This window comes from Suncus etruscus, chromosome 1, assembly GCF_024139225.1.
Source record: "Suncus etruscus isolate mSunEtr1 chromosome 1, mSunEtr1.pri.cur, whole genome shotgun sequence".
NCBI classification, from domain to species: Eukaryota; Metazoa; Chordata; class Mammalia; order Eulipotyphla; family Soricidae; genus Suncus; species Suncus etruscus.
Window position 1 is genome coordinate 3243973 of NC_064848.1, and position 24688 is coordinate 3268660.

At 44.5% G+C, this 24688-nt stretch overlaps 1 protein-coding gene across 1 annotated transcript in view; it reads left to right on the forward strand.

Moving 5' to 3' along the window:
• Window positions 1-24688, forward strand: part of PTPN9 (protein tyrosine phosphatase non-receptor type 9) — an 89370-nt gene that overhangs the window by 30975 nt on the left and 33707 nt on the right. Inside the window, exons 2-6 of the mRNA XM_049777863.1 lie at window positions 3435-3578; window positions 6180-6269; window positions 9103-9227; window positions 17247-17352; window positions 22767-22877. Of these exons, the coding sequence (XP_049633820.1) occupies window positions 3435-3578; window positions 6180-6269; window positions 9103-9227; window positions 17247-17352; window positions 22767-22877 (576 nt within the window). The remainder of the gene's footprint in view (window positions 1-3434; window positions 3579-6179; window positions 6270-9102; window positions 9228-17246; window positions 17353-22766; window positions 22878-24688) is intronic.

Sequence of the window (24688 nt, forward strand, 5' to 3'; positions counted from 1 at the left end):
AATCGCTCCTGGCAGGCTCGGGTGACCATATGGGATGCCGGGATTCGAACCACTGTCCTTCTGCATGCAAGGCAAACAAACGCTTTACCTCCATGCTATCTCTCCGACCCCTATTTTTTTTTTGGGGGGGTCACACATGGCAGCGCTCAAGGTTACTCTTGGCTCTATGCTCAGAAATTGCTCCTGGCAGGCTCAGGGGACCATATGGGATGCCGGGATTCGAACCAACAACCTTCTGCATGAAAGGCAAATGCTTTACCTCCATGCTATCTCTCCGGCCCCAGCCTTGTTTATTTTTATTAGAAAAGGGAAAATTGTGTTCTATTACTCTGATTTTATTCTTCAAACAGCGTCAGAGAAACCCAGGAGAGGGCTGGATTTAAAGGATGATGTGTTAATTTAAAAACAAATACCCTGTACAAAATGTCCTGGGTGCTTTCCAGACTGGCTGAAGTTTTATTCCTAGGATCCTTCTGTACTTGTCGCTCTTTTTCTTTCTTTCTTTTTTTTTTCTCATTCAGATGCTGGTCACTCTGTCTGTGGAGGCAACTTAGCTGTTTCCTTGTGGAGCATTCTAAGTTTGTCCTGTTGTCTCCCCTGGAACTTGCTTCTCTCGTCTGGCTTCAGCTGATTCTAGGCCAGAGTGACTGAAAGCTTTTCACTTCTTGGCCTTTTAAGTGCATGGCTTTATTAGTTTTTCTGGTTCTCTTTTCCAGTATGAAACATATTGCTTCAGTTAAAAGATTCTGAAGTGGAGGTGGAGCCTCTGGCCTCTTAGAAATCATTCTGGTTTATAGAGTGCCTTTTTCCTTTCCTAGAAATTGGGGATGAGTCAGGAGCTCTATCTGAGGTATTGCTTACTCTTGTGGGACTCTAGTATGCTAGTTGCTTAAGCTGTTATGTAGCAATTTGGGTTGAAAAACTAGAAATATCTTGCCCATGATCATATAATAATTGACTTTAGGGGATCAGAGAGATAGCACAGCAGTAGGGCATTTTCCTTGCATGCAGCCGATTTATGGTGGTTCAAATCCTGGCATTTCATATGGTCCCCCTAGCCTGTCAGGAGCGATTTCTGAGCATAGAACCAGGAATAGCCCCTGAGTGCTATCAGGTGTGACCCCCCAATAACAAAAACAAACAAAAAATAATACTTAACTTTATAGTTTATGAGGCAAATCATACTTTTGTATTATTTATACTTTGTGGCACAGATCTTAGGATTTTTATTGGGAGGCCCACACCTGGCAGTGCTCCAGGGTTACTCCTGGCTCTGTGCTCATGGGTCATTCCTGGTAGACTTGGGGGACCCTCTGTAGTGCTGGGATTGAACCCAGGTTGGCTATGCGCAAGGAAAGCACCCGACCCTTTGTACTATTGCTCCAGCCCTCTAGCAGAATGTATTTTAACAAATATGTTACAACTAAATCTTAACTCTGAGTTAATTAGTTTGATCAACTTAATTTCATAAATCTCCATGTTGATCACATTTTGTACTATCTTGTGAGAAAAGTATCGGGGCAGAGGGATTAAATAGTCATGTAGAAATCGTCAGTAATTTAGAATAGATTTTTGTTGTGGGGGGGGGTTGGGCCACACCAGGTGATACTCAGGGATTATTACTGGCTCTGTGCTCAGAAATTACTCCTGGCAGGGTTGGGGGACCATATGGGAAGCTGGGAACCGAACCCGGATTGGCCACATACAAGGCAAAGGCCCTACCGCTGTACTATCACTTCAGCCCCTCGAATAGATCTTTTTTGTTTTGTTTTGTTTTTGGATCACACCCAGCAGCGCTCAAGGATTACTCCTGACTTTGCGCTCAGAAATCACTCATGGAGGGCTGGGCGGTGGCGCTAAAGGTAAGGTGCCTGCCTTGCCTGCGCTAGCCTTGGACGGACCGCGGTTCGATCCCCCGGTGTCCCATATGGTCCCCCAGCCAGGAGCAACTTCTGAGCACATAGCCAGGAGTAACCCCTGAGCGTTACCGGGTGTGGCCCAAAAAAAAAAACCAAAAAAAAAAAAAAGAAATCACTCATGGCTGGTTCGTGGGACCATATGGGATGCCGGGATTTGAACCACTGTCTGTCCTGGGTCTACTGCGTGCTAGACAAACGCCCTAGGGCTGTGTTATCTCTCCAGCCCTAGAATAGATCTTTATCTATGTAAATTCTTTTTAGAAATGAAAGCAAGATATTTTGGTTAGAGTAGAAGTTTGTGGATAAATAATAGGCTGAGCTCGTTGTGCTTTTATCCTGGTACTTTCGTCTGACACCTGCCATTATGTGTAGCCCCAAAACCAAAATAAAATAAACTGAAATAGAATGGAAACTGGTAATAATTAATGTTCAAAGAAATAGGATAAGAGAAACTAAAATAACGTAGGAATAGTTCTAGAAATAGGCATCTTGCCAATTTGGGATCAGACAGTGAAAATGAGTTTTTCCCACCCTCCCTCAATATTAGGCTCATGACTGTCCCCACAAACCAGTACCCAGAGCACAGTTAATGACTCTGGACACTAGTATCTTGTTTGGGGGCAGTGTGTGAAGTACAAGTAAGTCTTGGTCCTGTGGGGTCAGTCAGTGCAAAGAACAGTTGGCCTTTTGATTTGTTAATTCTTCATAATAATCATGCTGCTCACAAATAGTACAGCTAATTCCCAAACCAGAACCATGTACTGTGTCCAGTTGGCTTGTTGGAACCGAAGCAGCAGCTGAGATTGCTGTACTACTTTAGTAGCACATTATGCAATGACCCTTCAGAGGACTCAACCACCTTTTCTCCTTCTTGAAAAACAGTAGCAAATCCCAAAAACATCCTGGGTTTTTGTTTCGGTTTTTTTCCCTTGGGGCCTGGAATTTACATCTCATTAGTAGTCCAAATTCCACCCTCATTAGTTTTTCTTCATTCCTGTACTTGTTCCTCCTTTTTGTTTTGTTTTTGGATCAGATCCGGCAGCACCCAGAAATTGCTCCTGGCAGACTCAGGGGACCATATGGGATGCCGGGATTCGAACCACTGCCCTTTTGCATGCAAGGCAACCACACTACCTCCATGCTATCTCTCCGGCCCTTATTCCTCCTTTTTGAATCTGGTTCTAGCCTCAATCCTTTGCATTATATTTGGTGGTGGTGGGGGCAGGGATCACACCTGGTGGTACTCCAGGGCTCATTTCTGGCTCCGCTTATTCCTGGCTTGGCCCTCAAGAATCACTCCTGGTGGTACTCAGGGGACCATATGGGAGTTTAGAGATCGAACCCAGGCCTTGCCCCAGTCCCCTGGTTGTATTCATTTAAATGAATTTTTATTTCAGGCCTGTTTCTAACTTTGGTAAATTTGGGCTCAGACTTGAAAGAAGATGGAGTTTTTGTCTTGTTTGTGTAACTTTGTTCTCTATTTGCTAATTATTCTTTTCTTTCTTTGTCAAACAGGCCACCAAGCAGTTCCTTGAAGAAATCAACAATTGGACTGTTCAGTACAATGTCTCCCCTCTGTCTTGGAACGTGGCCGTCAAGTTCCTCATGGCCCGGAAGTTTGACGTGATCCGAGCCATAGAGTTGTTCCACTCCTACAGAGTACGTTGCTTGTTCGGAGACCAGATCATCGAAAATTGCGCGCGCACGCGCGTGTGTGTGTGTGTGTGTGTGTGTGTGTGTGTGTGTGTGTGTGTATGTGTGCGCGTGTAATTGTGTGTGGGGGGTGTCAGGGGTTTGGGGTAGGGGAGATGATGCTTCTGGGAATCAAACCCAGACCTTACACATACATAGGCTGTGCTCTACTGCTGAACCACAACCCTGACCCCTTTTTCTTTCTTTCTTTAGTTTTTTTTTTTTTTTTGGTGCCATACCTGGAGTAAATCAGAGCTTAATTCTGGCTCTGTGCTCAGAGATCAATTCTGGCAGATCTGGGGAATTATATGGGGTGCCGGGAAACAAACTTGGTTGGCTGTATGCAAGGCAAGGCAAGTTACCTATTATATTTCTTCAGTCTCCTTTACCCTACTATTTAAAAACTTTATCTGTCAGGGGCTTGGAACAGTAGCAGGGCGATAGAGTAAACACTCTTATCAGCCTTGCAGGTGGCTGACCCAGGTTCGCTGGCTGGCAACCCATTTGGTCCCCTGAGCCTGCCAGGAACAATTTCTGAGCATAGAGCCAGGAGTAACCCCTGAGCACCACTGGGTATGCCCCCCAAATAATAATTTTTTTTGCCTCATACCCCACTGCTTGGCCCCTCCCCAATAACTTTATCTTCACAACCCCTGCTCCTCTCTTTTTTTTTTGTGGGGGGGAGGGGAGTCACACCTTGTGGCACTCAGGGGAATTGAACCGGGGTCTGCCCCAGGTTGGCCATGTGCAAGACAAAAGCCCTACCGCTGTTCTATCTCTCTGGTCCCTGGTATGTTTTTACTTTTGTTTTTGGCACAACTAACTATGCTCAGGCCTTACTCCTGTCTCTGCACCCAAGGGTCATTTCTAGTGGGTTTGGGGGAATCATATGTGGTGCCAGGTCTACTGTGTGTAAGGAAAGTGCCCTGCTTGTGTTATTATCACTTCCCACCACAGTCCCTACCTTTTCTTTTCTTTTTTTGTTTTTTTTTTTGAGGCCACACCTGGCAACCCTCAGGTGTTACTCCTTGCTCTGCAGTCAGAAATCGTTCCTGGCAGGCTGGAGGGACCATATGAAATGCTGGGGGATCGAACCTGGGTTCATCCTGGGTTGTCTGCCTGGAAGGCAAACACTTTACTGCTGTGCTATCACTCCAACCCTCTACCTTTTTTTTGGGGGGGGGGTTACCCCGGTGCAGCTCAGGGGTTACTCCTGACCCTGCACTTCGAAGTGGCTCCTGGCAATCTTGGGGATCATATGGGATGCTGAGATTTGAACCAGGGTCCATCCTGTGTTGGTCATGTGCAAGGCAAATAAATGCCTTGCTCAGAGCCCGCCCCCTCCCCCCCCCCCCCCGTCTTTTTCTTAAAGACATAAAAGGCAGAATGGATTGACCAGGTTTGCATATGGGGTTTTCTCTCTGTACTTAGAAAGTAGATCAAAAGGGCTATGTCCAAAACAGACCAGTTAGAAGGCTATAGGGACAGATGATTCTGTCATTCATTCATTAAAATTAACAACAGGAGGAGAAAAAAGGTAGGTAATTTCTATTCTACAATAGATGCCTAACTTGAAATATGATGGAAGATGAATCATGGTTCTAAGTCTTCAACTTGGATGGCACATTAATAGGTGGGAACTTTCAATTGTTTAGGGAAAATGAAAGAGTTTAGTTTGGTCATTAGAATTTGGTTTTAGGGATGGATTGGAGTTTACTGAGCATGAATTTATTCACCTACTACAATTTTAGTGCTTGGTACATAAATAGTTGCTTCACAATTTTTTTTTGTAATGAATAAATGAATTTGTGAGTGGACCGAGTAAATAGATTAATTGAATAAGCAAATGAATGCAAAGGCCCACAATAGAATTTAGGAGTGGGTGAAGAAATAGGAAAACCTGGGGCCGAAGAGATAGCATGGAGGTAGGCATTTGTCTTGTATGCAGAAGGACAGTGGTTCGAATCCCGGTATCCCATATGGTCTCCCGAGCCTGCCAGGAATTATTTCTGAGTAACCCCTGAGTGCTGCTGGGCGTGACCCAAAAAACAAATAAACAAATAGGAAAACCAAGAAAGTTTGCTCTATCAAGATAGAGACAGTCCCAGGAAGAAGGAACTATCAATGATGTAAAAGAAAGAATGAGAAAACCTACTGAAGTTGGCAATAGGACAGTCCTAGTCTAGGAGCCTCAGTGGTGTCATTAGCTTGGGAGAAAATAAGAATACAGCAGATAGTAAAGATAGTAAAGGAACTGAGAGTGAGTTACAGAACTGGTCTTGGATATGAGACAAATGGGGTTATGGTGAAACATCATTGGACATCAGAAAAGCAGTGACTCCTATAAAAGATAGAAGCTTAAACATCTTGGGGTCCATATTTACTAATCTGGTGTAGCATCAGTGCTACTTCATGTTTAGTACTTTGGCCCCACTCTACTGCTGTATTTAGGTTAGTCTTCAGGGTTAGGGTTCTTATGGTCTCTACAGGGAAATACCTGGCCTCAGGACTGATATTGATGAGTTATTCCTTCCATATTAATTTCTCTTGCTTGTGCTTTATTGTTAGGAAACACGAAGGAAGGAAGGCATTGTGAAGCTGAAGCCACACGAGGAACCTCTTCGTTCTGAAATCCTTAGTGGAAAATTTACCATCTTAGTGAGTCTTTATGGATCCTTCTGTAATGTCTTATTTCCTTTTGGAACTGTTTTCTTCCTTGGATTTTTTTTTTTTTGGATACCTTATCCTGAATCTAGAATTCAGTCTTTGAGAGTAAACGCGAAACAACCACACAGTTTGTAGCAAAGTAATCACATTTACTAAAAATCAGTTGCATAATATGTTTTTGTTTTTTTTGTTTTTGGTTTTTGGGTCACACCCGGCGGTGCTCAGGGGTTACTCCTGGCTCTCTGCTCAGAAATAGCTCCTGGCAGGCACGGGGGACCCTATGGGACACCGGAATTCGAACCAACCATCTTTGGTCCTGGATCGGCTGCTTGCAAGGCAAACACCGCTGTGCTATCTCTCCGGGCCCGTGTAATATGTTTTAGAACAGTTTCTTGATTGCATTAAGTTTGTCAAGTCCTGTAGAACAGATATATAGTGTCTCAGAGGTATATTCATTCTTTTTTTGTTTTGCTTTTTGGGTCATACTCAGAAATGCTCAGGACTTAATCCTGGATCTGCCCTCAGGAATCACTCCTGGCAGTGCTCGGGACCTTATGGGATGCAGGGGATCTAACTGGGGTCTGTGCAAGCAAGGCAAGTGCCTTATTCACTGTACTATTGCTCTGGCCCTGGTATAGCTGTCTTATGTTACGCAACCTTTCACTGCTTCAGGACCTTAACCTTTCAGGTGTATGTACAATGGTACCTTAAGACAGCATGTTGAAATAATGGTTAGATATCGACTTTCTTCTGTTACTTCTATTGTCATCTTTTCTGGTTAACCAGAGTGGAGCTATCCTTAAATCTCTGTAGTTAGGGCCCGGAGAGATAGCACAGCGGTGTTTGCCTTGCAAGCAGCCGATCCAGGACCAAAGGTGGTTGGTTCGAATCCCGGTGTCCCATATGGTCCCCCGTGCCTGCCAGGAGCTATTTCTGAGCAGACAGCCAGGAGTAACCCCTGAGCAATGCCGGGTGTGGCCCAAAAACCAAAAAAAAAAAAAAAAAAAAAAAAAAAAATCTCTGTAGTTAAAGAGTTAAGAGTTTAAGACTTGTTCTCTTACCCTCTCCCCTCTCCCCTCTGCCTTCCAAGGACAAATAAGGGAGGCTAGGGAAATGGCTCATGGGCAGGAGTTTATGTGTTACATACTGTGGACTTAAACTTTATCCCCAGCATCACATGACCCCCTGAGCATTTCTATGTACATCTTATTAGGACTTGTGGCACAGTCCTTGAACTTTACTGGATGTGGCCCCAGATTCAAACCAGAGGTACTTTTCTTCTACCACACGCATATGATACCAAAAGTATTGAACATGGCAGAAACGATTCCTGAACAGAGCCAGGAGGTATAATAACACCACCCACCCACCCACCCACAAACACCCCAGCACCACTGGGTTTGGTTTAGACCTCTCTTCTCCTTATGCCAAAAAAAAAAAAAAAAAAATTAGACATGGGATGATAGAAACTTCTCATCCTGGAGCCATGAGTGCAAGTCTAAGAAATTTTGCCCCAATCTGTTCTCTTCAATCAAACCTTTGTTACAGGGACTAGAAAGATAGTATGGTGGGGCCCGGAGAGATAGCACAGCGGCGTTTGTCTTGCAATCAGCCAATCCAGGACCAAAGGTGGTTGGTTCGAATCCTGGTGTCCCATATGGTCCCCCATGCCTGCCAGGAGCTATTTCTGAGCAGAAAGCCAGGAGTAACCCCTGAGCACCGCCGGGTGTGGCCCAAAAACCAAAAAAAAAAAGATAGTATGGTGGTTGACTACTTGCCTTGCATGATCATGATGCTAACCTGGATTTGATCCCTGGCACCAATTATGCTCCTCAAGAATTTACAGGAGTTGGGGCCGGAGAGATAGCATGGAGGTAAGTGTTTGCCTTTCATGCAGAAGGTCGGTGGTTCGAATCCCGGCATCCCATATGGTCCTCTGAACCTGCCAGGAGTGAAGGAGCAATTTCTAAGCATAGAGCCAGGAGTAATCTTGAGCGCTGCCAGGTGTGACCCAAAAACAAAAAACTAAAAACCAAAAAAAAAAAAAAATAATAAAAAAAAATAAAGAATTTACAGCATGTGGCTGAAAAATTTAGAAAACAAAGAAAACTTTGTCAAGGATATAAGAATCCTTAGTGATAGGAGTTTTCTGTCGATTTCTTTCTTTCTTTCTCTTTCTTTCTTTCTCTTTCTTTCTTTCTTTCTTTCTTTCTTTCTTTCTTTCTTTCTTTCTTTCTTTCTTTCTTTCTTTCTTTTTCTTTCTTTCTTTTTTCTTTCTTTCTTTCTTTCTTTCTTTCTTCCTTCCTTCCTTCCTTCCTTCCTTCCTTCCTTCCTTCCTTCTTCCTTCCTTCCCTCCCTCCCTCCCTCCCTCCCTCCCTCCTCCCTCCCTCCCCTCCCTCCCTCCCTCCCTCCCCCTCCCTCCCTCCCTCCTCCCTCCTCCCTCCCTCCCTCCCTCCCTTCCCCTTCCTTCCTTCCTTCCTTCCTTCTTCCTTCCTTCCTCCTTCCTTTCTTCCTTCCTTCCCTTCCTCCCTTCTTCCTCCCTCCCTCCCTCCCTCCCTCCCTCCCTCCCCTCCCTCCCTCCCTCCCTTCCTTCCTTCCTTCCTTCCTTCCTTTTTTGTGCCACAGCCGGCAGAGCTCAGGGATTACTCCTGACTGCACTCAGGAACCATGCTTGGCAGGCTGGCTCAGGGGACTGTATGGGATGCCCGGGATCAAACCCAGGTCTGTCCCAGGTCAGCCGCATGCAAGGCAAATGCCCTACTGCTGTGCTATTACTCAGACCTCCTTCTATTGATTTCTAATTGTTCCATTTGTTTTGATCTAGAATGTTCGCGATCCAACAGGAGCCTCTATTGCCCTCTTCACTGCCAGATTGCATCATCCCCAAAAGTCGGTCCAGCATGTGGTACTTCAAGCTCTGTTTTACTTGTTAGACAGAGCTGTGGATAGGTGAGCATGATGATTGTCTTTTGGCAATACATATCCAGGTAGAAAAGGGGCAGCTTATGATTTGATTTGATGGAAACTCTGGTACCTTCATGGTCCTAGATAATTCTTTAGGCTGTTCTCTGAATAGCATTGAGGGTTTGGCGTGTTTCCAGGTACTATCATAGTGGTGGGTATTACCTAATCTATCTTACCTACTTGGTTCTATATCAAGTAACAGAATGAGAAGCCAATTAATTAACCGGCAATTTGAGTCTTTTGAAAATTACTGTTGGAAAGAGAGTGAAGGGAAGATGACCGTGTTGGTTCTTTTTTGGTTTTGTTTTTGGGTCACACCTGGCAGCACTCAGGGGTTACTCCAGAAATTGCTCCTGGCAGGCTCGGGGGGATCATATGGGATGCCGGGATTCGAACCACTGTCCATACTTGATTGGCCGCTTGCAAGGAAAATGCCCTACCGCTGTGCAATCTCTCCGGACCTGCTGTTTTGGTTCTTACGGCATATTCTCTCCTAAAGTGTCTGTCTGTCTGTCTCTCTCCCCCCCCCTCCATAAAATCTCCTAGGGCCTAGTATACTTTCTTTTTATGTGAAATACATAATTACTTAATATGAAATCACTCCACGCACCGTATCTCTAACCCGAGGTGCTCGAGTCTGAATCAGGGTTGCAAATGAAATAATCTAAACCAGGGTCAGGGTAAAACACATGTTGTCTGGCAGTCTTCTACCTTGTATGGAGAGCAAGCTGCCTGCCAGAACTGCTATTTTTTATTGACTACAGAGATCACCCCTGGGTGGGGCATTAAGGACAAATATCTCAGGTTATCCTGAGCCAGTCCTGCCCAGGTTTAAAAGGAAGACAATATTTGTTTTGGGGTAAATCCAAGTCGTAAACAAACATACAAAGGAACCAAGGATGATCTTTGTTTTAGGGAAAATAAGGTGTAACCTAACAACTCAAGATTTTGAGACTCAATATTCCAGAAGAAGAGCCTAAAGTCAGAAAATTCAGGGGCCGGAGTGATAGCACAGTAGTAGGGCCTTGCATGTGGACGACCCGGGAGAAACCCAGGTTCGATACCCAGCATCCCATATTGATCCCTTTAGACTGCCAGAAGGGATTTCTGAGCACAGAGCCAGGAGTAACCGCTGTGTACCACTGGGTGTCGTCCTCCCAAAAAACAAAAACAAGACAGAAAATTCAGCAAAATATTATTTTTTGTTTCATTTTATTTATAGATTTTTTTGGTTTTTGGGCCACACCCGGTGGTGCTCAGGGGTTACTCCTGGCTGTCTGCTCAGAAATAGCTCCTGGCAGGCACGGGGGACCCTATGGGACACCGGGATTCGAACCAACCACCTTTGGTCCTGGATCGGCTGCTTGCAAGGCAAACGCCGATGTGCTATCTCTCCGGGCCTGTTTCATTTTATTTTAATTTATTTGTGGTTTTTGGTTTGGGGGCCACACCCAGAGGCGCTCTGGTGCTCCTGGCTCTGTGCTCAGAAATCGTTGCTGGTAGGCTCAGGAGACCGTATGGGATGCTGAGGATTGAACCATCGTCCTTCTGGACAACAAAAATCTTACAGTGAGAGGATAGTACAGCCTCTGTGTACTGCTGCATGTTGCCCAAAAAGAAAAAAAAAGAACAACAAAAAATTTATGGTAAATTTTTCTTAGTCATAGGCAATATATAAAATACATAGTTGTGACCCCTTACTTCTCTAGTACGCGTGACTGTAAATAGTATCATTATTAAAAAAAACTTTAACCTGCAAAACAAAAATATGTAAAATAATTTGAGCTGATTTTTTTAATCAGAGGTGATGTCTGAATTAATGGCTCCAATGAGCACATTTTGTAATGCAGAGCTTTTCGAAGTGGGGTTTGAAGCAGGACACAGCGACTCTCAGATCCAGAGACATACAAAGACATAAACACGGGGCTTAGCTTGTTAGGACAGTGTTTGCCAAGGTCAAACGCGGCTCCTTTTATGGAACCTTGTGCCCCCCCTTGGGGGTGGGTGCACCCCACTATTTGAGAAACACCGCCATAGGTCAAGAAGAAATGTGATCATAAGCTTCTATATACTATTTTTGTTTCATTGATAATCCCTTACCTTCCTTCCATATATATATATATATATATATATATATATATATATATATATATATATTTTTTTTTTTTTTTTTTTTTTTTTTTTTTTTTTTGGCTTTTGGGTCACACCTGGCAGCGCTCGGGGTTACTCCTGGCTCTATACTCAGAAATCGCTCCTGGCAGGCTCAGGGGACCATGTGGGATGCCGGGATTCTAACTACTGTCCTGCATGAAAGGCAAATGCCCTACCTCCATGCTATCTTTTTGGCTCCATATATATATTATTTATTCATTTTTTGGTTTTTTGAGCCACACCCATTTGACGCTCAGAGGTTACTCCTGGCTATGCGCTCAGAAGTCGCTTCTGGCTTGGGGGACCATATGGAATGCCAGGGCAGTCCATCCTAGGCTAGCGCTTCCAAGGCAGATGCCTTACCTCTAGCGCCACCTCTCTGGCCCCACCTTCAATTATTTTGTTCTATTTATTTTTTGGTTTGGGAACCACAAATGTGATTTTTAGAACTATTTCTGATATGCAGGTGTTAACTTCTATCAGAGCTAGGGCAGTCATATGAGATATGAAATTTGGATAGCTGAATGTAAGACAGATGCCTTAATTCCTCTACTATATTTTCAGCATTATTGTATTTTTGTCTCCTTTATTTTTTGTTTTGTTTTTTTTTTTTTGTTTTTTTTGGGCCACACCCGGCGGTGCTCAGGGGTTACTCCTGGCTGTCTGCTCAGAAATAGCTCCTGGCAGGCACAGGGGACCATATGGGACACCGGGATTTGAACCAACCACCTTTGGTCCTAGATCGGCTGCTTGCAAGGCAAACGCCGCTGTGTCTCCTTTATTTTTATTTGCTTTTAAGCGGGGGCCTCTCACCTGACACTGGTGGGGGACTATGTGTGGTGCCAGAATTCCAGCCATTGTCATGGCTGCAGGCACATGCAAGATCTGTGCCTTAACCTATATACTATCAATCCTCTGGGTTCCTTTAGGTTTATTATTTATTTATTATTTTGGGTCATACCTGGTGGTGCTTAGGGCTTACCCCTGACTCTGAGTTTAGGAATCACTCCTGGTGGAGTTTGGGGGACCATACAAGATGTTGGGGATTGAACCTGAGTCTGCTCTGTATAAGGCAAATGCCCTACTCACTGTATTTTCTCTCTGGCACCTTAATTTTATTTTTTATTTCTTTTGTTTTGGGGCCAGACCTGGCTGTTAGTACTTATTTATTTATTTTTTTTCCTTCATTGATCTGAGGGTCTGTCTTTATTCCAATACTATGCTGTTTTGTTTTGTTTTTTTAGTTTAGTTTAGGTTTTTTTTTTTTTTTTTTTTTCGGTGTTTGGGCCACACCTGGTGGTGCTCAGGGGTTCCTCCTGGCTCTATGCTCAGAAATCACTCCTGGCAGGCTCAAGGGACCATATGGGATGCTGGGATTCGAACCACCGACCTTCTGCATGAAAGTTAAGCGCCTTACCTTCATGCTGTCTCTCCGGCCCTTTGTTTTGTTTTTTATTTTGGGTCATATCTGGCAGCACTCAGGGGTCACTCCTGGTTCTACACTCAGAAATCACTCCTGACAGGCTCGGAGGACCATGTGGGATGCCAGGATTCAAACCACCGTCCTTCTGCATGAAAGGCAAACACTCAACCTCCATGCTATCTCACCGGCCCCCACTATGCTGTTTTAATGACTATTGCTTTGTAGTACAATTTAAAGTTGGTGAAGGTGAAGCTTCCCATCATATTTTTCCTGAGCTTTGCTTTAGCTCTTCGTGAGTCAGTGCTTCCTCCTGACTCTACTCTTGGCAGTGCTCTGAGAGACCATATGTGGTGTTGGGGTTCAGACTTGGGTTTCCCTCAGTTACGTTTAGACATATGTCTGGACTGTGTTTTAGATTTTTTTGTAATCATGTTATCATCTAGTCTGGAATAAAATGGAACAAGAAAACAATTATTATTGGTTGGGAATTGGCTATCAGTAGTAGAATTATTAGTAAAGGTCATGTTCTGTATCCATAAAATAAAAAATCCTATTGTGTGTGTTTTATTTCATGTTTCCTCGCAGGATGGACAATTTCCAATCTAGTAGTATAGGATCTACATTATTATGTACCATGATTTCGCCTTATTAAATTCTCTTTCTTGGACCAGCGAGATAGAATGGAGGTAAGGTGTTTGCCTTGCATGCAGAAGGATGGTGGTTCAAATCCCGGCATCCCAAATGGTCCCCCATGCCTGCCAGGAGCAATTTCTGAGTGCAGAGCCAGGGGTAACCCCTGAGCGCTGCTGGGTGTGACCAAAAAACAAACAAAAATTTTTTTCTTTCTTTTGGCACTGCCTTTTTTGTTTTGTTTTGTTTCACTCGTGTTACAGCTTAGAGGTGTGAAGGAAAGTTTACAACTTTTGAAATTTAGCATCTTGAGAACTTAGGAACAAATTACTTAACTTGCATTGTTTACTCAGTAATTGCCATTCTTAGCCTCTTGGCTCTTGGTGATTGTGGTCTCTGGGATCAGGAGAAGTAGTCAAGATTTAGCATTATGGGCCCGGAGAGATAGCACAGTGGCATTTGCCTTGCAAGGAGCCGATCCAGGACCAAAGGTGGTTGGTTCGAATCCCGGTGTCCCATAGGGTCCCCTGTGCCTGCCAGGAGCTATTTCTGAGCAGACAGCCAGGAGTAACCCCTGAGCACCGCCGGGTGTGGCCCAAAAAACAAAAAACAAAAAAAAAGATGTAGCATTAGATTTCAGACATTAGGGCTGTTTATGACCCTGGCTCTACACGCAAGGATCACTTCTTGTGGCACTCAGGAGCGCTGAGTTGAAGCTATATTGACTGCATACTGGGCAGGTACTATAGTAGTACAGGTACTATTGTACATAGCACATCTTTGGTTTTATTCTTTTTTGCTGGTTTGTATTTTGGAGCCACACCTGGCAGCGCTCAGGGCTTACTCCTGGCTCTGCATTCAGGAATTACTTAGAGAATTACGCACAAACTTAGGAATTAACTTAGAACTCAAAAATTATGGAAAGTTTAGGGGGCCAGATGGAATGCCAAGGATCAAACTTGGGTTGACCACATGCAAGGCAAACACCCTCCCCATTGTACTATCTCTGGACTGTTTCCATTTTTTCCCCCCTGGTTTTTGTTTTGGGTCACACCCAGCAGTGCTCAGGGGTTAGTCCTGGCTCTACACTTTGAAATCGCTCCTGGTAGGCTTGGGGGACAATATGGGATGCCAGGATTCAAACTATCGTCCTTCAAGGCAAACATCCTACCTTCATGCTATCTTTCTGGCCCCTGTTTTCACTTTTGTACTTGGAAGACTGTGATGACAGGGAAAGAACTGGGTTTGGTCACATGTAAAACAAGCACCTTAACTCCTTTTCTCTCTTGTCCTTAATCTTTTTTGAGGAGAGAGATAGTGTTCAGGAGTCCCCAGAGCCCCCAAGAGTAAGTGATTCTCAACAGTCCGTGTGCAGTGGTTTAAGGCAAGGAACAGAAGTTGAGATGCCGCTTTGGCTGTGCTTTTTCTTGGGAGACTATATGGACTAGAACTGGGTCAGCTAGATGTACTATCTCCTGGCCCCTTCATCTCTTTTTCAGGATGCTTTCCATGGACTATGTTGACATTACTTGGAGCTAGCATCATATCTTTTTCTTTTGTTTGTTAGTTTAAAATGAACTTTATGGGGCCACGAAAAGGACGTGTGTATAAGGCATGTTCACAAGCACTTGTGTTAGGAACAAAGTCTGCCCTCACTCTGCAGGGGCTGCTGGAGAACCCTAATCCCTCGGAACTTTACCATTTCTGTTGGTTCTCCATTGTGAAGGGTGATGGTTGGTCGAAGTGCAGATGAAGTGTGAGGAACCTGGACGGACTAAGCCACTAACACAGCACAACTCACTGGAGGCGAACGAGGCAGAAAGGGAGTGCGGCACTGCAGCTTGGAAACGGGGACCTGGGGGTGCTCTGGGATAAAACACAAACCACACTGGAAAAACACATGCTGAGGCTTTTGAGAGAAACATCTGCATGAATTAACGCCGGAAGGCCGGAACATGAGTGCTAGAACCGATTTTGTGCCTGGGTTGTGATAGCATCAAATCTTAATAAGACCCTCCCCTTAAGTGCCCACTGCAAATTCAGATTATCAGCCATGTTTGTGATTTCCTGTCATAACAATCTTTAGATCTGATATTACACTCATCCCTTCTTTGGATTTGATTACTCTGCTAGAGTGGCTCAGAGAAGCATTTTATTTACTAGACTTAGTTTATGATGGAAGAGATGCGCATGTATGGCGACATGTGCAGAATATCCAGAAACCCTTTATAGGATATCCATGTAGTTACCAAAACTGAAGTATTCTGAAACACCTCCCTCTTTTCTTTTTTTTTTTTTTCTAAATGGGGTGTAAAATAAAAACCCATGAGTTGGGGGCCTGAGAGATAGCATGAAAGAAGGGCATTTGCCTTGCTTGCAGAAGGATGGTGGTTCGAATCCCGGCATCCCATATGTCCCAGAGCCTGCCAGGAGTGATTTCTGAGCGCCGAGCCAGGAGTAACCCCTGAGAGCCGCTGGGTGTGACCCCCCCAAAAATATATATATATATCCATGAGTTGTGAGATCACCCCCCCCCACACCACATTGCTAATTCCTTAGGCGATGGGTCCAAAGAAGCAGGGTAGCGGCAAAGAAATAATGAGCCACTCAAGAAAGTCACGAAGCCAGTCTGCTTTTCGCCTTTTTATTTTATTTTGGGGGGGGGGGCACACCTGGTGACGATCAGGAGTTACTTCTGTCTATGCGCTCAGAAATTGATTGTGGCTCAGGGACCATATTGGATGCTGGGGATTGAACCCAGGTCCATCCTGGGCAGCTGTGTGCAATGCAATCGCCCTACTGCTGTGCTATTACTGTGGCTCCTGCTTTTCTTCACCTAGATATCTTTCTGCCTTTTCTTTATTATCCAGAACAAAATCCACCAGGGCTGGGCAAGGCAGAGTGATCCAGGTGGATTTTTACATATCAAAGGAGAGATTTACAGGAAATAGGGAAGATGGGGGAACACCTTTGTTTTGGGTTAATAATTGGATGCCATCTTAAAATGGGGGTCACACATGGTAGGCATATTCTTTTTGTTGTTGTTGTTGTTTTTTGTTTTTGTTTTTGTTTTTGGGTCACACCCAGCAGTGCTCAAGGGTTACTTCTGAGCAGAAGTAGAAGTTTCTCCTGGCAGGCTCCGGTGACCATATGGGATGCAGGATTCGAATCACTGACCTTCTGCATAAAAGGCCTTACCTCTATGCTATCTCTCCAGCCCCTGGTTTTTTTTTTTTTTTTTTGGCCACACCCAGTGACACTCAGGGGTTACTCCTGGCTGCGCTGCTCCTGGCTTGGGGAACCAGATGGGATGCCAGGGATCTGGGATCCAACTGAGGTCTGTCCTAGGCCAGCTGCCTGCAAGGCAAACGCCCTACTATTGTGTTACTGCTCCGCCAGTAGGCATATTCTTATCTCTTGAGTCATTTCTCTAATTCATCTTTAAAGTTTCAGTGGATGCTCTATTTCATTGGCATGGGCCATTGGTGATTGCACTCAGTCTCCAGACTACATTTATTCTCTGGGTGTGGAGGTCAAACTAAAGGTTCCAGCCAGCTGCTAATTTTTTGGTTCCTCTAGGAGCTACGTATGCCCAATCCTTAGTTAACCAAGCGTCCTTAATTGAGTAATCACATCAACATAACAAAAGATTACTTTCTGTTCATTTTAGGATTTTAGGAATATTCAAGAAAGAAGGTATTTTGGTTCCAGATGTGCCCTATGCTCTGTGTTTTCGTCCAGATTTTCAGTTTATCTCATCCATTTTATAAATGTTTTTTCATTCATTGGTTCATTTACAGCTTTGAAACTCAGAGAAATGGATTGGTGTTTATCTATGACATGTGTGGTTCTAATTATGCCAACTTTGAGCTGGATCTTGGCAAGAAAGTCCTCAACCTGCTGAAGGTAAGGCTGTGACAAGACCTTCTCAATTCACTTACTATAGTTATTGTATTATTTTCTGTTGATTTTGGAGATATGTGAATGATGTAAATTTAAGACATTCGATTCATGGGGGCTGGAGAGATAGCATGGAGGTAAGGCGCTTGCATGCAGAAGGATAGTGGTTCGAATCCCGGCATCCCAGATGGTTCCCTGAGCCTGTCAGAGCAATTTCTGAGTGCAGAGCCAGGAGTAACCCCTGGGCGCTGCCAGGTGTGACCCAAAAACCAAAAACAAACAAAAAAAGAAGACACTCTGTTCAGTTTATAGGTCTTTTATAAATGGTGAATAATTTCTGCTTTTTCAAAGCAAAATAGTTTAAAATAAAAAATACACACTAGAACCTAAAATATTATTGTCAACAATATGTAAGCCACTATGATCAAAATAAAAATTATGTTAAAAAAATACACACTAGAAGGGCTGGAGTGATAGCACAGCTGTAGGGAGTTTGCCTTGCATGCAGCTGATCCAGAATGGATGGTGGGTCGAATTAAATACCCTAGCCTACCTGCTGTGCTAGTGCTCTGGCCACTAGGGTGAGTATTCTAATATACCATCCATGTCCCTCATTTAGGAAAGTGTCTAAGGGCTTCAGGTGAGTTTTACTCTCTTCCTTCCCTGCCAGAACTATTCTGAGCAATTTTATTTTTTACTAGATGTTTGGAGTTTCATGTAAAAGTTCCAGAGCAACATTCCGTATCATTAGGTCCCACTTCTCTACCAGTTGTTATTAGGGTTCTATGATTTCTTACTGCCATAGCTACCTTTGTGCATTTTTGTGGGAGTCAGTGATTGGCGCTACACTTGACTTATTGAACACTGTGTGGCTGAGGGCAGTTAATCCACTGCAGAGCCTCTGGGGTCACCGTAGGAGTCCCAAATGTGTCCCTGATGAAGTATAAAGGAAGGAAGGATCACAGTTGTGTCACTGCTTACCTGGGGAAAAGTGATTCTCCACTGAGATTTGCTGCCATGCCAGCTTCTGAGATGCTGCTGGACTATGCTGCTTTTTACCTACACAGAGGCGGTTTCCTGCAGAGGTTTGCTGCTGTGCCGATGGGATGATCCAAGAAGCTATTTTCTGATTTTTGCTTTTATGAACTATATTGCTATTTTAATATTTTTCTTCTTGTGTATGTATGGAAGAATTTTATATGGGAGCATTTTCTCAAATATTTCATTACATTGCCTCACTAATGAGGTTTTTATTTTATTTATTATATTGTGTGTGTGTGTGTGTGTGTGTGTGTGTGTGTGTGTGTGTGTGTAACCACACCTGATAGCACAGAGAGGTTACTCCTGGCTCTGTGTTCAGAAATTATTTCTAGCAGCCTCTGAGGACCATATAGGATGCTGGAGTTTGAACCGTGGTTAGCCTTGTTGTGCAAACGCCGACCCACACACACACACCTGCTGTACTATTGCTCTGGCTCCCCACTAACAAGTGTTTTATTTTTTTTATTTTTGGGCCACATCTGGTGATGCTCAGGGGTTACTCCAGGTTATGTACTCCTGGCTTGGGGGACCACATAGGGGATCAAACCTTGGTCCGTCCTAGGCTAGTACATGCAAGGCAGACAGATGTCTTACCGCTTGCGCCACCACTCCGGCCCCACTAAAAAGTTTTTAAAAAGACATTTTCTCCTCTGTTTTTTTTTTTTAAACTTTATTGCTTAATTGATTGATTGATTGGTTTTTGGACTACACCGAGCAGTGCTTACGGGTTATTCCTGGCTTCTGCACTCAGAAATCGCCCCTGGCAGGCTGGAGGACCATATGGAATCCAGGAATCAAACTGAGTCCCACCCGGGTTGGCTGCATGCAAGGCAAATGCCCTAATGCTGTGCTATCTCTCTGGCCCCACTCTCCCCTGTTTTTCCAATGGAATTTTAATACCACAGATATGTTGAATATATCTTTATGTATTAAAGGTGTATCTGTGCTTATGTATGAAATGAATCATTTTGTTTTAGTCTTTTTTCTTCCTAATTTTTCCCTTTTGGGTATGATAATACAACCATCGGAGTATACATGCACTAGATATATAGTAGACATATACATATAGCACTATAGTAGACATAGGAGGAATTATTAGGAGTGGTTTCAGTTATACTTGTTTATAAGGTCTGTGAAAATTCAATTCTTTTTTTTATTTTATTTTTGGGCCACACCTGGCAGTGCTCTGCAGTTACTCCTGGCTCTGTGCTCGTAAATTAATCCTGGCAGGTTTAGGGGATTTTATTGGATTTTGGAGATTGAACCCTACTCAGTCATATACAAGGCAAACACCCTATCCACTCTAGACCCAAAATTCAGCTTTCTGTTTTTTGTTTTTTTGGGCCACACCTGAGGATGCTCAGGGTTACTCCTGGCTGTGTGCTCAGAAATCGCTTTTGGCTTGGGACTATATGGGATGCTGGCTCTGTGCAAAAAGTTATGTAATGATATTATTATTAAAAGACCATTTTTGGGGCCGGAGCAATAACACAGTGGTAGGTCTTACATGCGGCTGACCCAGGACAGACCCAGTTTGATTCCCAGCATCCCATATGGTTCCCTGAGCCTGCCAGGAGCGATTTCTGAGCACAAAGCTAGGAGTAACTCCTGAGCACTGCGGGTGTGGCCCAAAGGTGCTCAGGGGTCACTCCTGGCTGTCTGCTCAGAAATCGCTCCTGGCAGGCATGGGGGACCATATGGGACACCGGGATTCGAACCAACCACCTTTGGTCCTGGATCGGCTGCTTGCAAGGCAAATGCCGCTGTGCTATCTCTCCGGTCCCTGAGCATTACTCTTGGGACTGCATTTAGGAATCACTCCAGGTGGGTTCCGAGAGCATGCTGGAGGATTTAACCTAGGTCTGCCATGTGCAAAGTAAATACCCTACCCACTATATTATAGCTCTGGCCCTCTGGCTATTTATAGAAATCGCTCTTGACTTGAGAGACCATATGGGACGCTGGAGATCAAACCCAGGTCTGTCCTGGGCTGCCCCTACCACTGTACTCTCTCTCAGGCCCCTCTGGCTATATATATATAGATATAGATATAATTTGTTTGTTTGTTTTTGGGTCACACCTGACAGCACTCCGGGGTTACTCCTGGCTCTGCGCATACAAGTTACTCCTGGCAGGCTCCGGGGATCAAATGGGATGCCAGGATTCGAACTGAGGTCCATCCTGTATTGGCCACATGCAAGGCAAATGTTTTTTTTTTTTTTTTTTTTTTTTGGTTTTTGGGCCACACCCAGCAGTGCTCAGGGGTTACTCCTGGCTGTCTGCTCAGAAATAGCTCCTGGCAGGCATGGGGGACCATATGGGACACCGGGATTCGAAACAACCACCTTTGGTCCTGGATCTGCTGTTTGCAAGGCAAACACCGCTGTGCTATCTCTCCGGGCCCGCAAGGCAAATGTTTTACTGCTGTGCTATCGCTCCAGCCTCTCTGGTGCTATATATATGTTTTGTTTTGTTTGGCCCACACCCGTTTGATGATCAGGGGTTACTCCTGGCTATGTGCTCAAAAATCGCTCCTGGCTTGGGGGGAACATACAGGACACCAGGGGATCAAACTGCGGTCTGTCCTAGGCTTGTGCTTGCAAGATGCCTTACCTCTTTCGCTACCGCTCCGGCCCCTGGCTATATTTTTAACATAGAATCTCAGAGTAAAATTACTTGATCAAGAGAAATGCTGTACTTGTGGTGTAAGGGGCCAGAGAGATAGTACAGCGGTAGGGCCATTTGCCTTTCAGGCAGCTGATCTAGGACAGATGGTGGTTTGAATTCGTGCATCCCATATGGTCCCCTGAGCCTGCCAGGAGTGATTTCTGAGGGCAGAAAAGAGTAACCCCATATCACTGCCAATAACAAACAAACAAATAGAAGTATGTTTAAGGAGACCAAAGAGATAACAGAGGAGATAAGGTCTTTGCTTTACAAGTAGCTGATCCAGGTTTAATCTCCAGCACCACATCTGGTCCCCTAAGCACTGCAAAAACTGATCTCTGAGCACAGAAGTAGGTGTAAGCCCCAGCATCATTGGGCGTTGAACAAGCAAAACAACCAAAAACAACAAAAAATATCTCTACACGTTAAAAAAACAACAAAAACAACAACAAATATATCTTGTAAAAACATAATATCATTTTAAAAGGACAGTAGACTTTTAATAGGTTTCTTTCCAATTCTAATTTATTCTTGGTTTTGGACCCCACTCAGTGCTGCCCCCACTTTGCGCCATGGAAAGTTGTTCCTGTTGATGGATACTTAGGGTACCTTGCAGTGCTAGATATTGAACTAGGCTTTCCTGCATGCAAAATGGGTGTTTTGCCTGCTGAGCTATTTTTCTGGCTGAATTTCCTTCATTTTTGATGGGGATCCTTCCAAGTAGTGTTAAGAAGGTCCAAGTGAGCCATGGGTGGTTCTCAGCCAACTAACTAGATTAGCTATTCATGTGAAGCACAAAAGGTGCATTGCTGCTTAGGCCCTGTGGCATGGGCTACATCATGTGCTGGAGACCCCCCCCCCCACATAGCATCCAATGAAACTCAGGGAACTAAGTGATGTCAGAGATCAAAGCCTAAACCCTACACTGCCTCTCTGGACTCATATTTACTTCAGTTTAAACTTTTGTTGTTGTTTGGGGGGCATGCATGCCAATGCTCAGGCCTTCCTTCTGGCGTTTGATTCATGAATTTCTCTAGGCAGTGCTCTACTTTAAAGACCAGATGGGATACTGGGAATTGAACCTGGGTCAGCTGCATGCAAGGCAGATGCCCTACCCACTGTTTTCTTTTTCTTTTTCGGCAGGGGTTGGGTGGGTGGTGGGCCACACCCAGTGACATTCAGGGGTTATACTCCTGGCTATGCGCTCAGAAATTGCTCCTGGCTTGGGGGACCATATGGGATGCTGGGTATTGAACCCAGGTCTGTCCTGGGTCAGCCATGTGGAAGGCAAATGCCCTACCGCTGTGCTATCGCTCTGGCCCCAGTTTTTTGTTTTTGTTTTTGTTTTTGTTTTTGGGCCACACCCGGCGTTGCTCAGGGGTTACTCCTGGCTGTCTGCTCAGAGATGGCTCCTGGCAGGCAGGCACGGGGGACCATATGGGACACCGGGATTCGAACCAACCACCTTTGGTCCTGAATTGGCTGCTTGCAAGGCAAACGCCGTTGTGTTATCTCTCTGGGCCCCTTGGCCCCACTTTTTAAAGCTACTTTCTTTAGCTGCAAAGTGACTTTAGGTCGTAGACTGCTACACTGGGTAAAAATGGAGGAGAAGAACCAAACTCTTAAAATTTGGCCAATAAGTTTCACAGGTCCTCTTAGGGTACTGCTGTAAGTGGCCTAATTGGTATCTTTCGAACTCTGTTTCTTCACAGGGTGCATTCCCAGCTCGCTTGAAAAAAGTGCTGATTGTGGGAGCTCCCATATGGTTTCGAGTGCCGTATTCCATCATCAGCCTCCTTCTGAAGGATAAGGTCCGGGAGAGGGTAAGGCAAGCTCTTTCATATTATTTTATTTAAGCATTCCCTCCTGTGCCATTAATTTGCTACTTTCCCCAAATCCTCTTTCTTAGAGCAGTTTGTGCTTCTTTTTTTTTTTTTTTTTTGGTTTTTGGGCCACACCCTGTGACGCTCAGGGGTTACTCCTGGCTATGCGCTCAGAAGTTGCTCCTGGCTTCTTGGGGGACCATATGGGACGCCGGGGGATCGAACCGCGGTCCGTCCTAGGCTAGCGCAGGCAAGGTAGGCACCTTACCTCCAGCGCCACCGCCCGGCCCCGCAGTTTGTGCTTCTATCCTACTTTCTTTCTTCTTTTTATTCGGGTCATACCTGGTGGTGCTCAGGGGTTACTTTTAGCTCTGTGCTTAGAAGTCACTCCTGGCAGGCTTGTGGGGCCATATGGAATACTGGGATTCGAACCAGGGTTTGTCCTGTGTTGGCTGTGTGCCAGGCAAACGCTTTATCACTTGTGATCGCTCTGGCCCCAGTGTGTCTATTTTCATTCCCTGGTTTGGTGTATATGTACACTGCTTTTCCCACTGTACTACAAATTCTTTGAAGTTTTAGGATTTTTTTTCTTTCTTTGGAAATTGTTCGGCATTCCCTACAATGGCTCATCTCTTGAAAGATGGCACTGAAGGATTGCACCTGATAGGTCCTTTTTTGATAGGTGATATTTTCAATATTGTGCCTACTGCTCAGAACCCTATGTGTGTGGGTTTTGAGCTACATCAGGTATTGGGAGGACCATACGGTGCCAGGAATCGAATTAGGATTGGCTTCATGTGTGGCAAGTGACCTAATTTCTTTGCTGTCCCTCTGGCTCTTAATACTGAACACTTTCTGTTTGTTTTTGTTTTGTTTTGTTTTCATTTTGGTGTCACATCTGGTGCTGGCCAGGGATGACTCCTGGCTCTGTATTCAATGATCACTCTGGCTGGGCTTGGGGGACCATCTGGGGTGCTGGGGATTGAATCTGTACCATCTGCAAGACAAGCACCCTACCCACTGCACTATTGTTCCTGCCCCTGAACACTTTTTACATTTATTTGATTAATTTTTAATGGAAAGTTGCTAGAAAGATGCCCTTTGACATAGTTTTCCTATTTTTACTTTTTATTTTTTTAGCTTGGCGATGCTCAAGGTGTTACTCCTGACTCTGCACTCAGGAATAATTCTTATTAATGCATGGGAAAATATACGGGATGCTAGGGATTGAATTTGGGCAGGCTATGTGCAAAGCAAGTGCCCAACTGATGTATTTAGCACTCTAATCCCTCAATATTTATTTCTATTTTACACAGAGTCCAAGGAGAACCAAGTTCATTTATTTCAACAAATCTAATAGCATAGTTAGGTTTTTACTTTCTAGCATTTTTTCTTTTTTTTCTTTTCTTTTTTTTTTTTTTTTTGGTTTTTGGGCCACACACAGTGATGCTCAGGGGTTACTCCTGGCTATGCGCTCAGAAGTCGCTCCTGGCTTGGGGGACCATATGGGACACCGGGGGATCTAACCGCGGTCCATCCAATGCTAGCGCAGGCAAGGCAGGCACCTTACCTCTAGCACCACCGCCCGGCCCCTCTAGCATTTTCTCTATGCTACCCTGCTTCTTGGTGACTGGACTTGCCTTGCTTTCCTAGAAACCTCAATTTGAAAATAAATGTAACAAGCTGGGGGCCAGAGCGATAACACAGTGGATAGGGTGTTTGCCTTGTATACGGCATACCCAGGTTCAATCCCTGGTATCCCATATGGTCCCCCCAAGCATGCCAGGAACTAATTTTTTTTAAGTTTATTT